Genomic DNA, 23,760 nt, shown 5'->3' with positions numbered 1-23,760 from the left:
TACGAATTTTGGTCACTATATTCCTGCTGTATCAGATGTAGAGCAACTTTTGAGAATTTATGGAATGCTACTTACTTTTTTTTGGATTAAGGAGATTATAAGCAGAGATAATGGCTGAATAAGAGAGGAGAGAGAAAAAAATAAGGGTTTTATTATTTTAATTTGGGGTTTTTTTTTATAAAAGTATAATTAACACATGAAACTTAATTACTGATTTAATAATTTGTTTTAAATACTAAAAACAATATTTATATAATAAATGATAAATTTCTGGCATGTGGACCTCATTCAAGTATCATTAATGTTATTTATGTTTTTTTATTCAAAGTTGATGTCAATATAGCTAGTGGTACAAATTGATGTTAATAATTGTAAAATCCCCAAAATTGGTGTCAATGGTTGTAATTTTGTCATTGTTTATTTACAGTGGTATGGCTTTCTTTCTTGAATTAGATATCGTAATTTATTGCTTTAAAGATTTAGAGATGACGTAAATTCTTAAAATGAAGAACAACAGGTGGCATATGCCACACTAAATGGGGTACATTTATATACTTCAGTTTCAGATAGACAAGCTTTACAAAATATTTCCTAGATATTTTCTTGTACTAAGGCTACAAGTTAACACTCGCAACCTCAATGATTAACTACAAAACTGTGATCAAATTATAAACTAAGGGCCTAAGACTTACAGGGGCCAATTGACCCCAATTGTCATCTACGGTCACGAAGATGCTAATAAACACCCTAACAAGCCTACTGTCTATGGCACAATATTACATGTTTGAACTTCCCAACAAAAGTCAAGTTCTGCAGCACTTACAATGATTCAATATTTAAGTTTCGATGTTATGTCTGATTAGACATGGTTTTCTCTGATGATACATCGTCACCATTTGGCTGGTTGACATTGGGAAGCTCAGACTGAGTTTTACTAGAATTCCCAGAGTGGTACACACCTCCTGCAAGGGAACTTACCACTGCATCTATAGTTCCATCTTGATCCAATTCTTGGGGCAAGTGCTCCTGATTGTTGAGGATTGATGTGGAGGCTAAACATGAGCTTTGAGGCACAAAAGGACTTGGAGCTGCACATGACATTACTAGCTGCGGAACATCAGTTGATGGGGGCAGCTTACAACTTGTGTTATCAATGGCGTCCAAATCTAGAGCTAAACTCGAGTTTTGAGGCACACATGGACCTGGAGCTCTACAAGATGCTACTAGCTGCATTTCCGGAGAAGGGGCCAATCCAGAACTTGATCTTACAATGGGATCCACACACGAATTCTGAGGCACACATGGACCTGGACTTCCACAAGACGCTGCTAGCTGCAATACTTCAGAAGAGGTGGTCAATGTACTGCTTACTTTTCCAATTGGGTCCAAAAGTACAGAAGGTGATGGATTTGTAAGCTCAACACACGAGTTCTGAGGCACACATGGACTTAGACCTCCACAAGATGATACAAGATGCAGTAACTCAGGAGATGGGGCCAATCCACAACTTGCTTTTCTAATGGGGTCCAAAAGTAAAGATGATGAATGGTTCATAGGTTCCACATTTGAAGGAAGCATTGGCAAAGATGACTGAATAGGAGCTGATTTTGAGGCATGACAATCGCCAGAGGAGCTTCCATGGATGTCCTGGCTACTGCCTGCAAAATCAGTCGGAATTAGACCAAGCATGTGATGTCTCCATTTTTTCTTTTTCTTTAAACTCTTCCAAGGATCTTTCGGCTGAGAAGGAGGTGGTCCAGGAGCAACAAATGGTGGAATGGAAGGTTTCTCATCAGCATAAAGCAAACGAACTGACTTTGCTATGGCAGAGACTGTAGGTGGAAGTTTACCATCTAGAATTTTGGAAGGAGCTCCTACAGCTTCCTGAAGCCAATGTGGTAGCCTATTCTTTACAGAACTGCTCTCTGTTGCCACTTCTTTCCCTTTGTAACCAGAAAGATGAGACTCGTCGTTTGAATGATGGAACAAAGTGGAAGCTGGTGTCTTACTACTACACACATCTTTATTGGGAGCACGAGGATTTTTTACTGAATCATCCAGCTGGCAAGGAAGCTTTTGATGTGTAAGTGCATCTAATTCATCTTCAGATCGTACAGCATACCCATTTGAGGAATTTAAACCCAAAACAGTCAGGTTTCTGGGACCAAAGGCACTACAAGGACCTTGTGGCTCCAATTGTACATTTGATGAATTACCATGAATATCAGAGGGAGTGATGGATGGGTCTCCACTGAACCTGGCCGAAAATGATCCAGCACCCGTCTGAAGGAGAGCACGGGTTTCATCTAAGGATCCAGAAAAATTAGAAGGTTCAAAAGGACGAAAATTTGTTACAAAATCACTGAATCCCAATTTCATGTCTGTCAAGTGACTTTGAAAATTTATGGGTCCAGCTAGTCTACTTCCATGTAAAGCACGTGCCATCATTCCATCAGAAAAGCTTGGGAATAGTGTAGAACTGTGATATTTCCCATGCTTAATAGATCTCGTACTAGGAGAAGCATCCAATATCTTTTGTTGCTCAGCTTCCCACCGTGAAGCCAATTCATTTGGAGTTTTGTACTTTGAGAATTTGAGTCTCGGATCCCTATGCATGGCATCCCAGTTGCCTCTTCCATATCTACGAACTCCTATCCAAAGGGAATCAAGTTCATCTTCTGACCACACATCTGCTTTTGACTTTCTTTTGTGTAAATTTCTTGTTCCTGCTGCAGTCCTCATAGCTATATTCTCAAGAACCTTCCTGTGATTTTCAGGAATTGAAGGATATGCATTTGGCTTGTGCCCCAGACTTAGTGTGGGTAAGATATCTAATTCTTCCTTGTTAGAATAAGGAAAGTCATGCAAAGGAAACTTTGAATTTGGCAAAAATGGCATTGCGGCAGGTGGATGCATAATTGCAGCATCATCTCTTCCTCCAAGAGACAAATCGCCTATGAAGTCAGGTGCTGGACTCTGCAATGTTTCAGGTGGAATAGAAAACTTTGACAGTACTTTGTCATTGAAAGACAATTTGGGCAATCCCATTTTCTCCATAAAATCAGCAGAACTGGCACTTGAGCTCTCTAGACCATCTGGAAATCTACGCTGAAAGAAGGATGGGGAACACTGCAAATAAAATAAAACAAGTTAATTACAATTTCACTGCATATCAAATTTAGTCAGAAAAATGGGAAAGTTGAGTTGCCAGTGAGAGATGGGAGGAAAGAGAGAGTACCAGAGGCAATGAGAACTGATTGTCATCAAAACGACTCTTCAAATACTGAGATGTAAACTCTGATGGTGCTTCAGGAAGTTTTAAATTGCCCCTTGTTGTCTCAAGTTCTATTCCATCTTTCTTTGTAAAAGTTCCAGAACAAGCAGATGTGCTTGAAAGAAAATCCGACTGGTTTCCTAGTCTATTTTCTCTAAACCTTGACATGTTTCTGTTAGATGGCTCAAGTTGACAGGCACTTGGTGCACAAAGTCCAAGAACAGGCAAAAGGTTGTCTGCAGCAGCTGATTTTGATACATTTGCACCTATACTCTGATCAAAAACAACCTTCAAAGAAGAATTTCCGGGGAGTTTGGGGAATGGGTTGTGAAGATTGTCAAATTTATGTTTCAGTAGTTTTCTATTCATTTGAGAAGTGCCACTACAGCTATTTGGAACCTCATAGTCACTCAACTTCTTATCCTCCCATTCAAATGATGTAGCTGCTTTTCCTGGTAGTTCAACAGATCTTGTCACTTCTTCCTTGTCCTCAATATTACGTGGATGGCATTTTAAAAGCAATTCAGATTCAGGACAGACACGAGAAAGACCTTCAAGTGCTTTTCTCTGAGCAAGCCGATCTTTTTGCCGAGCACGAAGCCTAGCACTGGTACAAGTTCACATATTAGTATACAATAAACAGGAGATAAATCATATCCAGGTCACTGTATGATGCTGCTTGCAGTTCAAATTCATCAATCAAGCAGTATATATTCATCCAACGATTCAAGAGATAATATCCACCAATCTAACATGAAATGCAATGAGCACTAAAAATCCTGTCCCTGGCAAATAGACACTTGGATAATTTACAACATTTTTTTTTTTTTTTTTTTTTGGTGTTTCACCCGGTTCGCCCTTTGGGCTAATCCGGATTCGGGGATCAATTCTAGGTGGTTAGGTTCCAGTCCCCTCCCAATTGTTGTTGCGGGGGATCGAACACGGCTCCTCCCTACTAAGTGTAGTCCCAATCACCACTACACCAACAGTCAATAGGTATAATTTATAACATTCAGACGTGTTATACACTCCTTAAAATCTACCCAATCCATAGAAATAATATTAACGGGGCAAAAAGCTATACATTAAATTAGCATCAATAAAGCAAAAAATTATTTCCAAAAACAATAAATCTTACCCATTTTACAAGATATGTAAAATAATATTATAATGTGACTCCATCCTACAATTCACTGAACATGAGAATGGAAGGTTCTAATTAACTTTAATCATTGGACTAATGCTTGGGATAATCAAACCTTGGTACAGCTAAGAATAGATAATTTTGCCATATAAATGGTATAATTATTCAAATTTTTTCACAAGCATGTGTTTTGTTCTATTTTTGTGACTTACAAGCATTTATGTTCTTGCAATGAGCTCATAGTTGTTCGTGACAATACCATATGATCCAAATACTGTATTGTTTGTTTAATTTTATTATGCTGGTAAAAGTTGATATTGCATCTCTTAATCTATTGACAAAATAAGGTATGACAGAGAAATTTAAGAAGACTTTTGAGTTCCATCATACATCATATTTTTAAGTTATGACTTAATTTAACGATTAAAAAGAAATCAGCTCTTGATTATCAAATGGTAAACCCCCCCCCCCCCCCAAAAAAAAAAAAAAAAAAAAAAAAAGAGAGGACACAAATGGCCTCATTACCTGCGTGATCAAAGACAGAAAAATAGGTAGAGTTCTTCAAGCTTCAATGTCTTTTCCCGAAGCAAGCAACAAGAGGAAAAAAAAAAATCCATCTTTGAGATTTGATAGAGAAAGCAAGGAGAAGAATAGAGGAGAAAGGATCTTTGAGTTAAATTTGAGGAAAGTGAAAGGAGTGGTGTGTTTCATTGGAGAGAGAGAGGAGCTGTGAGTTTCAATAAAGGAGAGAGAAAGTCTCTAACTGCTTTTATTTTTTATTTTATTTTTTTATAGAGAAAAAAGAAGGCAATATGTGTAATCAGTGGGATGGTGTTTTGTTTGATAAAAAAAATTAAGATTTCTCAATACTAATAAGACCCCAAAGCTCAATGTCTATTTAAAATTATAAAGATGTTGAAGAAAACAAGTCTACAATTTCTTTAGATTGTACGTAAACAGCCATACTAAGTTGCACGGAAACGGATACGGGGACAAAAACGGGTACGGATACGGGGATGGGATACGGCAAAATCAAAATTTCAAAAAACAGGTACGGCTTGGATACGGCAAAAATGAGCAAAATATAAATCCATGAAATATAAAAAAAAAAAAAATTAAAATAATCTATACGAACACAAATTATAGTACGGAGTACCATTTAAAACGGAAAAAGGTAAAAAAAAAAAAAAAATACAAGTAATTAATTTCTACACCACTGACATCTATAGTGACTTCAAATAAAAAATAAAAAGAATCACATGCTACTGTACTGTTTGTAAGATATTCCGTACTAGACTACTAACCAATATTAATCACATTATTCACGTAAATAAAAAAATAAAATAAAAAAATTAAAATTAAAATTAAAAAAAATAAAAAAAAAAAAAACAGAATTTGCGAAGAAAGAGAAAAAAGAGAGCTAGAAGCAGAAGTGCAGAACAGAGAGAGAAGAAAGAGGAACAGTAACAAGTCGAAGCCTCGCCGGTCGCCGTTGTCGGAGTAGTCGCTAGTTGTCTCCGGTCACCGCAGAGGATTGAATTATATCGCACCTCTAAGGAAATCGCTGTTCGCAATTGTTAGGGTTTTTGAGATTTGGGGGAAATCGAAAATTAGGTTAGTAATTCACTAATTTGGGGTTTTTTTCTGAAAATTTGGGCTGAAATCCTAAGGAAACGTCAGAAAATGAGCCACGCCGTCCCCGATACGTATCCGAGCAAGAGGCTAGCCGTCCCCAAATTGGCTTGCCGTACCACTTTCGAAGGGGACGCCTTGGGGACGTTTCCAAGCCGTACCCGTACCGTACCCGTCCCCAAAACGTTTCTGATACGGGAGACGGCTACCATCTGACGAATCCGTGCATCCTTGCAGCCATATGTGTAGCCTATAACTAAAGGTACCTCAACTAATGGTTTTCCTACTCCCCACCAACAACAAAACAAACAAATGAAGTAAACAAAACAAAACTCATAGGATAAAAAAAAAACATAAAATTGACAGCTACATCAACAAAGGGATCGAAAACTTATGCAGTTAATGGAATCAAACAACTTACAACTTCGCCTTGAAAACACGTCCAGCAGGTGTGTACTCTCTTTCAGGCTCTGGTTCTGGTTCTCGGTCACCTTCAGCACCAGTCTGAAATATAACCACCAATACTAAGAACGGGCATCTTTAATTTAGGATAAAATTTTAGAACTCACAAACACAAATAAAAGTTGTTTCTCATGCCAAGTAAAAGATAAATTATAAAGATCAGCAGCAAAGTCATCACTGAGAAAGCGAGATACTAGGGGGGGAGGGGGGAATCTACACCTGATAAGCACTTTTCTTAAGTCAAAAAACAACTTAGTACAAATCATTTCTACATCAATGATACCTTTCAGGCAGCGCTCATCAGAGTAAGAGATTTCCGTAGATATATGGATTGAAATGTTGTGGAGCATCACGCCACTAATTTAAACACAAATTAATAGGATTTCACAGTTTTCAATGGTGAAAAATTAAATCTGGGTTCAGATGTTACTCATAAAGCGATTTCTCAACTCCCTCAATTGGGGCTTTTTGGGAGTTCATGTGTTTCAAATCAAGGAAACAATATTTTTTTTTTTTAAAAAAAAAAAAAAAAATAGGAAGGGTAATCATACACTACTAGGCTACTAGCTGAGTTGAAAATTTTCAAACTTAATCACCAGCACTACTGGCCACTGTGATAACCCTGGTGTAGCTACGGAGTAAGAAAAAATGAACAGTGTCATTCAACGGTGCCTGTAATCCAAAGTATTTGACCCTGTATAGATATCAGACAAAAGTGGATTTAGAATTAATCACAGATGATCATGGTCATGACCAAACTCCAGGTATTCAGAATTTTCCCAACAGCTAGTATCACACAGCAAAACCAAATTTTGAAGCAATCCTAAGCTGTGGTAGGTCCGGGTTTAATTCAAAAGCCATCCCAATCATCTCCACAAAAGTCTGCATGCCTCTAAACTCTAAAATTACCGTTAACATCAAGAATTTCCAAATTTTAAGAATTGTATATACGTTTCAAAAGTATTTGAAACTTGGAATTGGAAGTAGGACATGGAAGTTTAACAATAGAATAATATAAATAAATAAATACACCCACACACAAATATATATATATATATATATATATATATATATATATATATATATATATATATATATATATATATATATATATATATATATATATATATATATATATATATATATATATATATATATATATATATACACCCCAAGAAAATACTTATATATTGATTTTCTTTTAATTAAAAAAGATATAGTTCCTGGACTAGTTAGGAAGTTACATATTAATCGCACCAATTCCACATTTGGTAAGGTTTATTCACTTTAACTTGTCACTGACCTTCACACACCAAATACCCTAAATAGACCTCTATACATTTGATAACACCATTATTACTCAACCCCCCCCCCCCCCCCTCCTTAATCCTTTTCTCTCTCATTTATTGTTATCAAATGGGTAATTTTGGCACTCCCCACCTTTGACCCTTTTTCTTAAATCTTGAGCCCACACCAAAAGGTGCGATTAGAAAACGGAGGAAATAAGTGTTTAACAAAATGTTTTTAAAAAACTCGAAAGTTTGACTCCTTTTGCATTTTGAGTCGTTCAAAAAGTTTTACTTTAAATTATTCCTATTTTGGATAACTCCTTTTACTATCTTACCCCTCCTAACCTACATTACACATTTTATTGCACTCTCTTACTTTATCCACAATTTTCTTACCCCCAACCACCTTTAAACTCCTGCATTACTAAAAAAAAAGAGTCCACAGTAAGTAAAAATAATTTGAGGAACATACAGGATAAACATTTACAAGGTACTTGTTATCCTCCCCACTCTTAAATTTGACACATGACTCTCTTTCTCTCTGCAAGGCAGCAATATGCCTGAGGCACTGGTGGCCTGAATACATGCAGATGGGCTACCACTCATACAACCAATAGCCCAAAGGCCCCAAAACTTAAATATCCTTCCCCTCCATTTGATGCCTCAATATTTACAACTAGAATTATGAAACTAGGGCAAATATTAACCCTTCCCACTTGATTTTATGTCAACGTGTTTTTCCCCAAGTCATCCGACAAGCGTCTGCACCAAAGTCATGATGTGTTTTTGCAGGGGGTAAAGAGAGGTGTCCAAGCATTACAACATTAAATTAAATATATATATCAAGGGATTGCAAATGCCTATAATAAAGAGCTTAAGTTACTACAAGTCAAACCAATGGTCTGACCATGAAACTACTAATCAAGACTATCAAAGACCCAAATTTGGAAACTAAATTAGCAAAGCTAATTGACCTTCTAATAAGTAGAGTAGTTATTCAACCTTTAAAATATAAAGAAACTCTTAAGTCACTAAATGTGAAACTCTTCTAGTTTTCCACAATAAACAACGCCACAATACACTAAAGCCATCTACAAATATGTTTCTAGATATGCATGAAATAAATGCTCTTGGCTGCTCCATCAACTGTTACCAGATAAAGCTACTACTTTGAAAGTGCATATTTTACATTCCCAGGTCTTCCTTGGGTCCTTCCTAATTTTTACTCCTTGTACAGCAACCAAAATACACCATATGGAATCACCCTAAATGTCTTCAGTGCAACTACTTCTTTGGAAAACATGATTACAAACTACATGTAGAGCTGGAAAGCATAGAACTCACCTCAAAACTTATCATTGTATCAATAATAATGTATAGATCTCTCATAGACCTGAGAACAGAATCAATTGACAAATGGCCAAGGTTTCCAGATTGGTACAGAATGAAGAATATAGCTAGAATATAGGCATGTTGATTGTTGAGTAAGGTTTAAGGTTGAGAATGTGTCGTTGTACTGATAATGAACAGGCTGAAACTAAAATATTAATCGACCCAAACCATAACACATTTGTATGAGTAGGGAAATTCAATATTAATTCAAAGAATGTGTTGACAGTCCCAAACCAAACCCGCTCTTTCCAGTTCAGTTCAAGTCAGGTTCTCGATACGGTCAACATTCGCCAAACTTTCCATCTCACCCCAATTACAGAAAACCTGCCACATTATAACCACAATCCAAACCATAGTTACAGGTATAGTGGCCAACAGACCTGTTAATATATCAGTACATATGTTTACAATGAACTCAATGAAGAGAATTTATCCATGTAGCAAGTCAACACAATTAGTAGTAAAAAAAGATCAAAGTTCAGATAAGAAAGTCAATATTCAATAATACTAGGAATTACCTCATTTAAAGTTTCGTTAAGATGAGGTGCAAAGGCTTCCCGATAAGACACAGCTTTTCTGAGACGTTTCCCCCTACCTAGAGAAGCTTCCTCTTCGTACTGATATTTTTCCCACCTGGCATAAGACCAAAGAACTCATTAAAAAGTTTGACTATCATACAAAGTTACAAAATAGAAAATAGTCCCCCCCCCCCCCCCCTTCTCCCCCTAACGAGTTGTGGTTTATGGAAGTGTTTTCTCTATTCTCTGATTGTTTTTGTTGTAGTTTACCAGATAGCTTTTGCTGTTTAAGTTGTGGTAGAGATGATTATATACTTGATTGGCACAATGGTTCACATTTAGATAAATGTTTTCCCTTATTAGCACATAAATGGCACAAGGGTAACTCCTGGTTTCCATATAAAATCATCAACAGAGAAGAGGAACGCTGTAAAGGCAGGCTAAGTAACGCATAAAAGGACTTACTGGAGAAGCTTCCTAATCAACAACACACCTCTCAGAATTCTCCACCTCAAATAATTGAGGAATCAAACCTAGCCAAAGTAAGTACATCTATATCGAATCATGGGATTCTTTTCCAATGCAAATATTTTCCTTAGTGGAACCATTTGAATCCTCATTAATATTTAAACAATTGTGAAATCTATTCAACTGCATAAACCCTTGCTTTGTGCTAGATTACTTAGCTTAGCTCTGCTCTTAGAGATATTCCCATGAACTAATAAATTAACTTCATAATTTGGATTTCAATCAAACTAGCAACTTGCAAGGGATTGTCCCAGGCCTGCAGTGTACATCACGTATGCATGAAAGAGGCCCAATCCAGCAGCAAGAAGGCCAATCCAATAGCAACTGGAGGCTGAGCTGTTATTCTGAGTTGGAAAATCTGTTACAAGAGTTTGTTAAGAGAAGGGCAATTAAGTAATCTGACTAGAGTTTGTTATTTTTGTTAGCTCAGCTGGAGTGAGGGAATCTTGTTATAAATTGAGTAAGGGGTTGGGAAGGGAATTCATTCAGAAAAGTTGTTACCAGAAACTTGGAGAGAATTCCTTCCTCTCGAAAAAAGGAAGTTGTATTGGGAATACTCTGTTTTCAATACAATCTATCTTGGGCTAATTTCTTCTGTGCTAACTTGATTGTTTCTGTTTTTTATCCTAATTCCTAGCACAACTTTCAATTTAGGGATTGGAGAGGGAGAATAGGGGTAGCAGCACTTGCCATGGCGTAAATACACAGCCGTGGTGCTTTGGTTCACCCAAAATCATACGAACTGAAATGAAATAATCAGTTTCAAGGTGTTTCAAAATCTCATGATTTTGTACGAATCAAATGTTCCAACCCCAAATCACCTACGATCAAAGTTAAATCTTGTGTTTCACTCAGATGTTACATGCTATTCAAAATAACATTAGAAGACTACTCATGTCTCCCCAATAATTGCTCTAGCCTCTAGGCTTCAAATTGTCTACTTCAACTACTCTAATAACATACAGTTATATTAGAATTCTAAAAAGACTTTGAAACCAAATTCGTATTGGGACACAACCTATGATAACCGCATCATTTTCTTTCTCGCGAGCACGACCAAAGCCATAATTTTGAACCACGGCTCTTACACAGAAAATCATGTTGCCCATGCAAATGATAGAATTCCATTTTCTTTATATATTTCCTACCTTAAACGTGTTTTTCAATCGGTTTCCAAAACATTTGAAAAATTAATATAAGGCCTGGGCACTTTTGCATGAATCAAAGTTATCCACGCATCCGATATAGAAATATAAAAATCATAGGCAACTGTCATGCTAATTTAACATGCCTATAGAATCTATGGCTTCGTCAACATATAGCCTTTTGGGAAACAGGTTCCAGATTCCAATTCTATCCAATACTGCAATGAGCCAAATGATGCTAGAAGAACAAGAAGTGGGTACAGCTATAATGGCTCTAGGAAAAGCCTTTGAAACAAGATTTTGCACAGTTAATAGGTCAATAAATATTTAACATAATATACAGTGAATGCTCACCTCACACGCAGAAGCCTATCCCATTCGTTTTCTTCTGTAACACTGACATCTTCCTTTTTCTCAGAACTAGGCGCAGAAGCAACATCTGTGATAACTATAGGTGTTTCAACTTTTCCTTCCTCATCCACTGGTTCATCCCCCCATTCCACAGACTGCTTCAAATATGGTTACAACATGTGAGAACGATTAATAGATAAGCTTTTTAAAAATAAAAAGGAAGCAAAAGTATGAAGGTCCAGAAGAGCACTGGAGAAAAAAACAAGGGAAAAACACTGGTGAAAACAATAAGCAAAAGAAAATTCAAATTAGATCCAGCTTACACTAAACAAAGTATAATAAAGTACCCAATTATGATGATTTAGCTATCACTACATTTCACCAAAGTGCTTTCTCTCTTTCCCCCAACCAAACCCCAAAATCTGAATCTACCACTTTTGAATGCTTAAAGGACTAACCAGAGTATTTTTATACATTGTAAATATTCTACTCCAAAGGTATCTAGCCGTTTTGAAATAGTGTGAGCAGAACTCGTACAAGCTCAGCAAAGGAAGCATATAACAGATTAGATAGCCAATCTTGGCCCATGTTTTTGAAGCATATCATTCATTTTGAGCCTACCCAAAGCTAGCATTCACACAAAGATCCCAGCATAAGAGTGACTTTTGCTTCCCAAACGGAATTTTATAGTGTAATGAACTAATGATACTTAAATAGCAAGGGGGGGTATTTACATGAAGATACCTTGAATAGTCGCTAATACTATATATGGAACTTTAACCCACTCAATTTCTCTCTCTCAACGATACATGGAACGCGAGATGTTCTGGAACATGGTACAGGAACATGGAATGTAGCCTTTAGAGTTCCCGGAACGTATGGTCGATTGTTTTAACAGTGTTTTTTTAATTTTTAATTTTATAATTGATATTTACCGTGAATTAATAGGAAAAAGAGTATAACATTCTTTGTAATACATTTTTAAAAAAAAAAAAAAAAAAAAAAAAAAAAAAAAAAAAAAAAAGGCTGGAAATTATAATTAATGTATTGCCCAATTGCCCATGCTATACAGCTGTACACAGTAAAAAAAAAGCTACTGATTACTGTGTAGGCAATTTTAAAAAATAATAAAATTAGAAAGAGAAGGGGACATTGGGATATGGGGATCCACAATCTTTATTTATTGCTCTAGACTTATTTTCTTATCACTCTACGTTTACACGTTTCTTCATCTCCCTCCTCGTTGATGAAACCTTAGTGTTTTAAGCTTTCAATTATACCCGAAATTATAAACAAATAATAACCCAATTGTCACTGAAGACTGCGACTTAAATCTTACTACAACTGGGAAATTAAAAACATATAATAACCAAATTGTCACTCAAGACTGCGACTTAGATCTTACTACAATTGGATTCTCCGTCATTGACAAACCAGATAGCAAACTGGAACGCATCAAATCCGTGTTTCGATACCGTCCCACATTCTGGGTTACAGTGCTCTCTCTTGCTTCATGCCACATGTGATGTGGGGCCCCAACTAACTCTCTCAATCAATATTTCATTCATACTTACTAAACTATCTACCTTTAAATATAAAAGTACCTACAATAATCAGCTAATTACTCTTAAACACATTATTTTTGTTTGCCTTTTGTAACTCTTATCATTATTTATGATATCTACTTACTTTACCCAAAAAAAATAACGAAAAAAAACTGGTAAAAATAATCCCAACTTTAAGCCATTCGCTTGATTTTAAAATAATCCGAATTTTGTGGGGGTATTCGCTTTAGTTGGTCCTAGATGACTGGTTACCAGATGAATAATTAATTTTTATTCTTAGTTTGATCCCCTTTGACCACTTTTTCCGGCACCTTTTCCTTCCCCTTCCCCTTCCCCTTCCCCTTCCCTCTTTCCAGCAGCCTTTCCCTTTCCCATCCCTCTTCCCCCTTCCCCCTTCCCCCTTCCCCCTTCAAAACAATATTCAAAGGGTACAGCAAGCTCTCACAAAAGAAAACTTCCAGCTGCTTAGGCTACAAAGAAAGAAGCATCATATTACCAATGACCTATCGCAAACAAAATTAAAATTTAAATCTCCGATGGGAAAAACTATATATTCAAAGACACACAACAATGACACTTGTCATTTTATGGTGTGTCCATTAGTTTTTTTAAAATCTATTTTTTTTATTTTTGACATGATTTTATAAAATCTATTTAGGAAACAAATCTTAAATAAAGAAAAAGTGTAACAAACTTATGCATATATAAAATATAAATAAAAGATTTCATGTATCCTTGACAACTATATATAAACTTAAATAAAAGCCAAACATAGTGTCATGTACTTCAACAACTACATACTTGTATATTGTTTTTGTTAATATATTTTTAAAATCATATAGTACATAAGAAGCTCCAAGAAAATACTTAGAATAAGAAGATCCAACATATAACCTTCTACAAAAATATATTAACCACTACGGAGTATAAATTAGAAGAAGAAAAAAAAAAAAGGTTGGAATCTTAACTTGTGACATACTAAGTGTCATGTACTACGTTTATTACAACATCAATTCTTTCTAAAAAACAAATAAAAATAGAATCTATTTACGCAATTTTAAGAAATTCATTTGGTTAATAAGAAGAAAAAAAATTATACCAATTTGTTGGTGAAATATACAAAAATATATAAATATTGTCAAATGCGTATATTAAAATACCTATCTGGCTAACATACTAATGTTTGGTTTCTTCTATAGTATTTTAGATATAAAAATAAAAATTTAAAAAAAATAATTAAAAATATAAAAAATAAAAAAAAATAACTAAATGTAGTTTTAATTTAAGAAAAATTATTTAAAATTACTGTGCATGCACGCGACCTAACCAAGTAAACTTAATAATCTAGTGATAACAAGTATGATAAATCATTAACCTCAACTGTAAGCACTGAAAATGTATAAAATTACATAACATATTCATGTGACATACCTTTACTGAGCCAAGCACATCAGTTTCTGCATCTGTTTCAGCATTATCCAGTGATGCAGATTGAAGGTTCGAACGGTCAAGCAGTTTCAAGATGGCATTCTCATCCCAAATTATCTTGCTACTTACTTCCGTACATTTATCTTGGTAAACATCTCCGAGGCCACCAATTCTTCTCTTACTTCTTTGATCTGTTTCTGGAACAGTTTCGTCCTTGTTCATATCATTTTCACCAATGATCTTTCCAGAAGAATCACAAAATAGTTCTTCGGTTCCCCAACGCAATATGTCTTCCACCTCCTTTGGAGATCCAGACTTATTTACAAAAAGCTGATCCAGCATTAGCTTTTTCTTTGCTAGCTGCAAGATACGTTCCTCAACACTTGCACGAACTACAAGCCTATACACCAAAAGTCTTTTCGATTGTCCAATTCGATGAGCACGGTTCATTGCTTGAATGTCTGCATGGGGATTAAAATCTGAGTCATAAATTATTACAGTGTCAGCGGTTGCCAAATTGATTCCAAGGCCGCAAGACCTTGTTGACAGCAAGAATACAAATCGACTTTTATCCTGATTGAAGCGTGCAATTGCTGCCTGACGATCAGCTACTGAAACAGAGCCATCAACTCTCTCAAATGATTTGGACCCAAATTCAACATTCAGATAATCTTCTAGAATATCTAGAAGCTTTGTCATCTGTGAAAATATCAGAACTCTATGGCCTTCTATATGTAACAATTTCAGCATAGAGTGCAAGACAGTTAGCTTAGCTGAAGCCTTTATCCTCATTTCGTGAAGGAATTCTACTGATCCAGTATCAGGTTCTGTGCCAGGGATAAGATAAGGATGGTTGCATACTTTTCGCAGTTGCATGACTATGTTAAGCATTGATTGTTGAGGAACTCCTTTCCCAATATTCCTTAAGATCTGATAGTTCTTTGTTAACATTGCACGGTAATATTCAGCCTGAATAGAAGACAGCTCAACAGGGACCATTCTTTCAATCTTAGGTGGAATATTCTGCATTGCATCTTTCTTCAGCCTTCTGAGCATATGAGGAGCAACAAGTTTCTTGAGTTCCTCTACCCTGTCAGCGTCAGAGAGATCCATAAATTTTTCCTCAAATGATGACAAAGAAGGGAATGAAGCTGAATGCAGAAAGTTAAGTAAGTTGTACAGCTCTCCTATGTTGTTTTGAAGAGGGGTACCAGTCAATAGAACACGATGCTGGAAGGAAAAAGAATTTAGCAAGCTAAAAAGCTTACTACTAGAATTCTTAAGACGATGCCCTTCATCAACAATAAGAACTTCCCAAGGAATTCCTCGTAAATGAGAGGAATCAGCAAGAATCATCTCATAAGTAGTCAGAAGAACATTGAATTTGTAGGCTGCACTTCTCTTATTCAAATCACCCGGATATCTGGCATGCCACTCATATTGGCGAATTAAAGTTCTTCCTTTAACATTTCCATGATACTCCACCACATTCAAGTCTGGAGCCCATGACGAGAACTCTGCCATCCAGTTTGGCATCGTGGAAAGAGGCACCAAGACAAGACAAGGAAGCTTTACTTTAAACTCAAAGTATAAGGATGCCATGAAGGCACAAGCAGATACTGTTTTCCCAAGGCCCATCTCATCAGCAAGAATAACATTTTTAGATCTATGCCAACATTTGCGCAACCAATTTAAAGCTTCTAGCTGGTGTGGAAAGAGTGAACCACCTTTGAGTTCCTCAGGCTGCTCAGCTAGAGGGACAACCTCATTTTGTTGAAAACCACCTTTACAGGAAATAGAGTCTTTTTCAGCATCTTTCTCCAATGTTTGGCACTCAAACCGATTGAATTGATCAATCAACTGCAAAGAATTTTGGATTGTAGGCTCATCTGTCCTTTCCCAAGTGCATTCATCATAAGGGAGGCCCAACCACTTAATAAAAGCTTCAGTTCTGCCCCCTTTAGATGACCGAAGTGCTATCACCCGCTGGGGCTGTTTCCATCTTTCCTCGCAGAGATTCATAGAAGCAGTTCCATACTTTGTCTTGTAGTTATCTAGCTTTCTTTTAGCCAAAACTTTCAGCCTGGACTCAGGGATCCAGCTATTATGAATATGAGACTTTCCAACCCATTTAACTAAGAATTCATAAGAGACATGTTCTCCATCAAAATCCGTTTCCATCAAAGTTGGCTCTGCGGCCTTTTTTTCGCACTTTCCATCATCTACAACTGAATTTCTTGCCACTGTTTGGTCTTCTAACAATTGAGGTACATGCAAATTTTCATTTGAAAAATGAGATTCGCATTTATCTTCACCAGTAACAATGCTAGAACCTAACTCTTTCCCTGCCTCAGCCACCCTATTTTCTTGGTTGAAATCCTTAGACACAGTTCTCTTAAATACATGTAATGTATCTCCTGAAGAATCATCCACAAGACACCCCTCAGTTGTCTGGCAAAGCGCGGCAGAAGGATTTTCAGGATAGTCTTCTACCAGTTCAGCAACAACTTTATGGTCTGGGTTGCTCATTCGATCTTTAGAATGTTGTGGTTCACCTACCAACATATCACTTGGCTTTAACTCGGAATTTTGGCAATGTGGAGGTGTTTTATCTTCATGCACTCTACATCCCAGGACCCTATCAACCTGTAATATTGATATTATAAACAAGCAGAGTATCAACCACAGCAATTCAATAAATTTTTGTAACATTTAAAAAATAATTAAAAAAAATAAAATAAAATTGGGTCTTTTGAAAGGATATTACAGTACAACATAGAGCAAACATAAAATATCTGAAAATTTTGAAGACTTTAGATAGCTGTATACTTGTAATGTTTCTTCAAAAGAGTTATCATCAGATGATAGTAACTTATCAGGCTTGGTGTCCTCTTTTGTTGACAAACCTTCTTCTTCCCGAGGACTTACCTGAACCGAAGAAAATTAATCAGCTAAAAAAGCTATATTACTGATGAAGGGCAAGCAAAAGGAGGAAGAATGTAATTAAACTAAGAACTCTCATCTCAGAATCAAAATAGGGAACATACAGCAATATATGCTATAGCCAGAAAAGAAATAAAAGAAGTTAACCACCAGTCCACCACTAGCTTGCCATACCATATAGAGAAAAAAAAAATGAATATTCCATCGACTCCTTTTATTTTCTACCTATTTTCCAGGTTCCCCCCAATATTTCAAAATAAAAGAGCAAACAAAAAGATTCTAAACTATGTCAATGCCAAATACTAATAAAATCTTCCTTATATCAAAACACCTAATCCAAAACAAAAACAGTCACACAAAAAAGACAAGATCTAAGAAACAATTTTAAATTAAAATTTCCAACAAATTACAGCATCAGCTGATGGTACAAGAAGTCAGACCGAAAATACTCAAAAGTAATGAAAAAAAATCAAGAGGTTCAACCATTCAGCAAACGGAAATGCAACAGACAACCTCGTTAGGATTAACAAACCATGACATTACAAGGCAACAAAATAAGAAACAAACAATATGAAAGTTGGATGAAGTCTAATGCTACACCCAGAAACCCAAGGCATGTGCATGGGATTCTAGGACCATACTGAACTATTTTCCTTGATACCTCAATAATAATTGTTGACTTTGCAGTGCCCAACTTCCATATGATATCTTTTACAAGAATCGAGTTCAAATTGATTGCAAAATTAAAACGAAAAGTCGTGAGTAACAAATGATGTAAAAGTTTCTGGATGCAACAATTTTCTTGTCTCACTTCAAGACCTAATTTCTTAAGGTCCAATAAACTTCTTTATCAACTTCACTTTAACATTGCATATCCATACTCCTTGAATCCACTATAAACGGTACTGTGAGAGCCAATTAGATCAGAGGATTATAGTATTCATCCAGTTACAATGTTTCTGCAGTATTTTTAAAGGATCAGTAATGGATTTGTAGTAGTGATACTACCGAAGTAAATAAAGAAAGAAGTGATGATCTTTCACCAGATCAATGGATGATAATGATCAACAACCCACACAAAACTGCAATAGTACATTTAGGATGATAAAGATACCTCTCAATCTCCCTTAGAAAGGGATTTGATGAGAAGTCAGGTTCTTTGGTACCAGAAAGTCATGTAATTTATGATCTTTCACCTGATTAACGGATAATAACGACCAAGAATCCATACATAAACTGCAATAGTACATGTGGGATGGCAAAGATTCCTCTCAATCTTTCTAACAAATGGGATTTGATGAGAAGGTGAATTCTATAGTACCAGTAAGTTATAAAATGAAAGTTAGTATCCACCAAAAACCTATTGTCATTAACCATTACAAGCTGTTTCTCATATTCCTACTTTTTAAGAAAATACAGCACCAAAATTCAGCAATGAATCATAAACAAATGTAGTAAACCCTACATTGAAAAAGTTATTAAAAAAAAATTAAATATTAAAAAACATTTAAAGTAAAAATAAATAAATAAAGAGTTAAAAAAAGAAAGAAAAAGGGTTCCTTCACCTCTCCTAACTCCCCTAAGCTAACTTGAAAAGAAATAAAAATGAATATATCACATAATATTATAAACTTAGTATGAAAATATATAGCCATGATTCTATAAATAACATTATTTAAAATATATAACCATAATTCTATAAATAACATTATTTTTAAAAAATATGGATTGCTGTGGTACCTCCTCTGGCTGACTTTCTATCTTTTCTGTTACAGCATTCTCCTGCGAAACGGAAATTCTGTGATGCACAGAACGGCGTTTTCTATGTGGCTTATTAATCTTTGGAGAAGGAAAACAGGCATTTGATTTATTCTTTTGGCCATTGTTTGCAGGATTCTCCACAGCAGATATCTTAGATTTTTTCTTGTTACTACCTTTACTAGGTTTATGTTTTCTTTTCCGAGCATCAATAACAACACCTATTGCAGTTGCAGTATTCATTGCAGTGCACTGAATATTGCTAGAGATATCATCCCTTCGGCTGGAAGATTTGTTCTTCGGCTCTAAATTAGTACGCATAGGAAGGGACATTTTATGTTCCATCAGACAGTTAGACTTCCTGTCAGCTGCTGATGACTCAGATATCTTTTCAATATCCTTGGTTGCTGTACGAAGTTTCCTTTCACCAACTGCACTTTCACATGGCAAGGAAACACCCACAGAACCAAATCCAATATTGCTACAGCTTGACCCATCAGTTCTTGAAGATTCTAGCTTCCTTGGAGACAGGCTTCTGTCACATAAAACAGATTTTCTTTTGGTAGAAGATCTTTTTTTACCAATGGACCTCCCAAGAAACTGAGACACTTTGAGGGTACCAGAAGGCTTGTCGCCATCCTTCAGTTTCTCAGATAGACTGGCTGTCCTAGATCGTTTTGGCATGAAATCTTGGGGGCTGACAGAATCTGATGAATTAACTTTCTGCAAACAGGTGGGACACCGCCAATTCCCATTTGGAATATCCTGGAGATAACAAGAAAAGTATGAGAGCAAGGAGATAATTAGATAAAGATAAATATAGGAAAAGGGGACGAAGAAGAAGGAAAAAAAAAACCGTTCAGAAAATTACAACGCATTTGACACGATACAAAACAAATGATTGGTGACGTAATAGGTTTCAATTACAAATACCTTCAGAGGTGGATCAAGGCATTCAAGATGGTAGGTTCTTGGACAGCTATCACAGCACAGCAATTTCCCTCCGAGATCACATATTACACATTCATAAAAATACTGGACAAAAAGATGAACAAGTTAACTCATATTTATAGCCCCAAACAATAGGAAGAGAGGACAGAGTAGCAAAGGAGAGAGAAAAGATATTGCAGCATAATCATGCAAATCAATAATCTCAAATAAGATACACAAATCTTCCATCTTTACATGTATATTTTATTAAGATCATAAGAAGATACATTCCAGGAATACATTTTGCCATTACATAGAACCAGAAAAATATGTAGTCTGCTATATAAAACCAGTAGAAAAATCAAAACTTTTGATGTTCACTGATTAGCATCAGCAAATGCACATTCATACATTGCAACCTAAAAAAATACTACCCCATTACCTATCAAAATGCTTTTCATAAAAATCATAAGCCTCGTGCATATGCTCTAACAAAAAGTTCAAAAGTATGACTCTCGACATACATAAGAAGCTGGTTTCTGGCGAGAATTTTTTTTTTTTTTTTTTTTTTTTTTTGGTAAATAGAGATTTTTTACCAAAATGGACAAGTTACCAACACTGCAAGACTGGTTTCTGGTGAAATTTAATCCTTTGGATTAATTATCTATATATTCAAAAAATGAAAAACAGTAAGGATGATTATGTCTAACCAAAAATCAGCTGCTTACAATTTGAGAGCCTGAGTTGGTATGGGAACATCAAAATAAAAAATAAAAATAAAAACATTGCTACTTAGTTTGCTAGTACAAGATTTGGTATGGGAACAATGTGATACCTGAGTTCATAAATTAGACCAGATTATACATCTTAAATGTACTACGTACTAATTTTCCTTTTTCAATCCACAGGGGACTTTGCAAATTAGGTAACAATAAGAAAAACCTTTAATGAGGCATTTTTTTTAAAAGTAACGGTAGATGAGCTAGCTAAATTCAAGTGATGCCAAAAGTTTAATTTCATTCAAGAAAATTGGACAGATCAACAAATGGAGTTAATTCAGCATATTGGTCACCAAAATTACATTACCACATCAAAAGGAAACAATATCTTTAAATTCTAAGATTTGATAAACCCATATACATTTCTACTTTACTATCTAGGTAATTGTGGCAAATATACTAACAATGGTAGGATTAACAAAATACCCCATCATTTCCTCTTCTCTTTGCCTTTGCCCGTTCAAGTTTTGTTTCGGTATCCGACAAGTCTTTTGTTGAGCATGAAACTTGAGCAGATTCAGTCGCCAACCCCTCCCCTTTACCCTTGCTAACAGATACATCTGGTCCATACGGAAGTTTCTTACGCTTGCGTTTCAAAACCCAGTTTCTACTTATCACATTACTAGGTGCTGAACCTTTTTCCTTCATCTTCAACCCTCAAATGCAGCATTTATAAAAGCAATGCCAGTAGTAAATTGAAATTTATAGTGGCTTCTTCTGTTTCTAGCAGGAACAACACAGACAAATGTGATGTATCAGTAATCAGAAACATCCGATTTTTCGGCCCGTGCATATCTTCCAGCATCAGGCTCGTCCCTGAGCAATGACAGGAGGGGCAGCTGGCCTAAGCCCAGGGAGAAAAGAGCCATTTTCATGGCTTAGTCCTGACATTAAAGTGTTACTATATAAACAAAATCCTGCAACACATTAGCAACCAATTTTGACTCAATTATCAAACTAAGCTCCAAATATCATGTTAAATTCTTCTCGCATATGTTCTTGATAGAAATTTTCTAGCAATCGTTCACAACTTTAGAATTTATAACCAATAGTTCAACAATTCACCTTATTAGAACCCTAAAATTGAGTATACTGACAATGAAATCGTCGATTAACACTACTGTGAAATTGATATTCAATGATTTATAAATTAAATTCATCTTACCTTTAAAGCTGCTTCAATGGAGGAGAGAAAGCTTGCAACTCACTTCAATGGAGGATTCAGAGTACGGTTCAATGGAGGAGAGAGAGAGGGGGAGGAAGAGGTGCAGCAAGACAGCGCAAACGTGTAAAAGCTCTAAAAGGGGGAAAAAGAATATATTATACGAGTATACGCATATACGGTATATTATTAAATTGTTGAAAGACTCAAAACTACAAATGTAACAAAACTTGACCCCGCCTCAAAATCTTTACAAATTCTTAAATGGATTTGTTTCACACTAATTTATTATAGACCATCAATAATATTACAGATTAGTAATTATTGAACACTAGACCCTAGTGTAGGTACCACACCCTACACCCCCCTCTAAACGATGCGTTTAACAATCTCCCTCATATACCCACTTTCTGCAATTGTAGAGTAAAAAACAAACCACCATTGATCTTGTTTCACTTTCTCTCTCCTCACCCATTTTCAGCATATTCTCTCTCCTACACCCATTTTCTGCATTTTCTTATCCAAAATTTTCAACAAACTTTGTGATATATTATCCAAAAAAATTGTTCAATTGCTACATAATTCAACAAATCAAGGCCGAAATTCAAAGGAGTAAGTGATTCTGTTCATATTTAGTTCGAAAAAGAGTATAAACCCAAATTTTTATAATTTATTGTTGCAATTGTGTTACAGGAACATCATCGAATCATAAAACATGAAAAATGAGTATGAACCATTGCATTTTAGTAATATTTACTATTATTAGTTTTTAAACATATAATTTGAACAAGTACATTTTGAATTTTGAGTATGAAGTATTTCATTTTTTTTTTATTGCAGTACGGAAGGAAATAGTTTCAGAGAAGAACATAAAAAAAATCCTGGAGAAAAGTAAGCATTAATTAAATTAGTTCGTAGTGGTTTATATATATATATATATATGTTCATTTCCATTTTGATAAATGTTCATTTATATATTAGTATACAATCATTCACATGTTAATAGATTATTAATACAAATGTTTATTTATATATTACTACATAGTCATTGTAAAAATCTCCTATTGTAGTCTTTGTAGATCAAACACTTTCAAAGATAAACAAGCGTTAAGTGCTGCAAATGTAAAAATAATGTCTCGGATGCATAGGTAAAATGAACAATTACAAAGCACTATGTGTTCATTTTCATATCATGAAATGAATTACATGTTTACCTATAATTACATGTTAATATGTGTTTATTAACATATTCAGATTTGATTTTTTTTTTTTTTTTTGTTTTAATATGTATTAATGATTTGTACAAAACTTGAAAAACCAAACATTCAAATGTTTGTTTAATAATTTATATATGTGCATTTACATTTATTAATATATTCATTATTTTTGAATATTATGAGCATTTCTACATACATATATGAACATTTTTAAATGCATAATAAACAAAGCTAGATTATAGT

The 23,760-nt window shown here is 35.3% G+C and overlaps 1 protein-coding gene across 4 annotated transcripts; it reads right to left on the bottom strand.

Annotated features, from left to right (window-relative positions):
• Positions 1-504: 504 nt before the first annotated feature.
• Positions 505-22,461, bottom strand: LOC145623894 (protein CHROMATIN REMODELING 4-like). Of its 4 annotated transcripts, none has more exons than XM_081676796.1 (11): positions 22,304-22,461; positions 21,565-22,055; positions 20,363-20,464; positions 19,412-20,194; positions 17,558-17,656; positions 14,732-17,374; positions 11,739-11,890; positions 9,712-9,826; positions 6,472-6,554; positions 3,239-3,881; positions 505-3,129 (listed from the first exon to the last, which is right to left on the bottom strand). In XM_081676796.1, the coding sequence occupies exons 2-11, from the start codon at positions 21,784-21,786 to the stop codon at positions 850-852; spliced, it is 7,122 nt and encodes a 2,373-aa protein (XP_081532922.1). In that variant the 5' UTR covers positions 21,787-22,055; positions 22,304-22,461; the 3' UTR covers positions 505-849. The 4 variants fall into 4 exon arrangements, with proteins under 4 accessions (XP_081532922.1, XP_081532923.1, XP_081532924.1 ...); XM_081676797.1 differs by having other exon boundaries at positions 21,565-22,022; XM_081676798.1 differs by having other exon boundaries at positions 21,565-21,861.
• Between the last annotated feature and the right edge of the window lie 1,299 nt (positions 22,462-23,760).

The sequence above is a fragment of the Chenopodium album genome, chromosome 3, assembly GCF_948465745.1.
Source record: "Chenopodium album chromosome 3, dcCheAlbu1.1, whole genome shotgun sequence".
In the NCBI taxonomy this organism is placed as follows: domain Eukaryota; kingdom Viridiplantae; phylum Streptophyta; class Magnoliopsida; order Caryophyllales; family Amaranthaceae; genus Chenopodium; species Chenopodium album.
The sequence above is the reverse complement of the archived record's forward strand: the minus strand, read 5'-3'. Positions and strand labels throughout refer to the sequence as shown.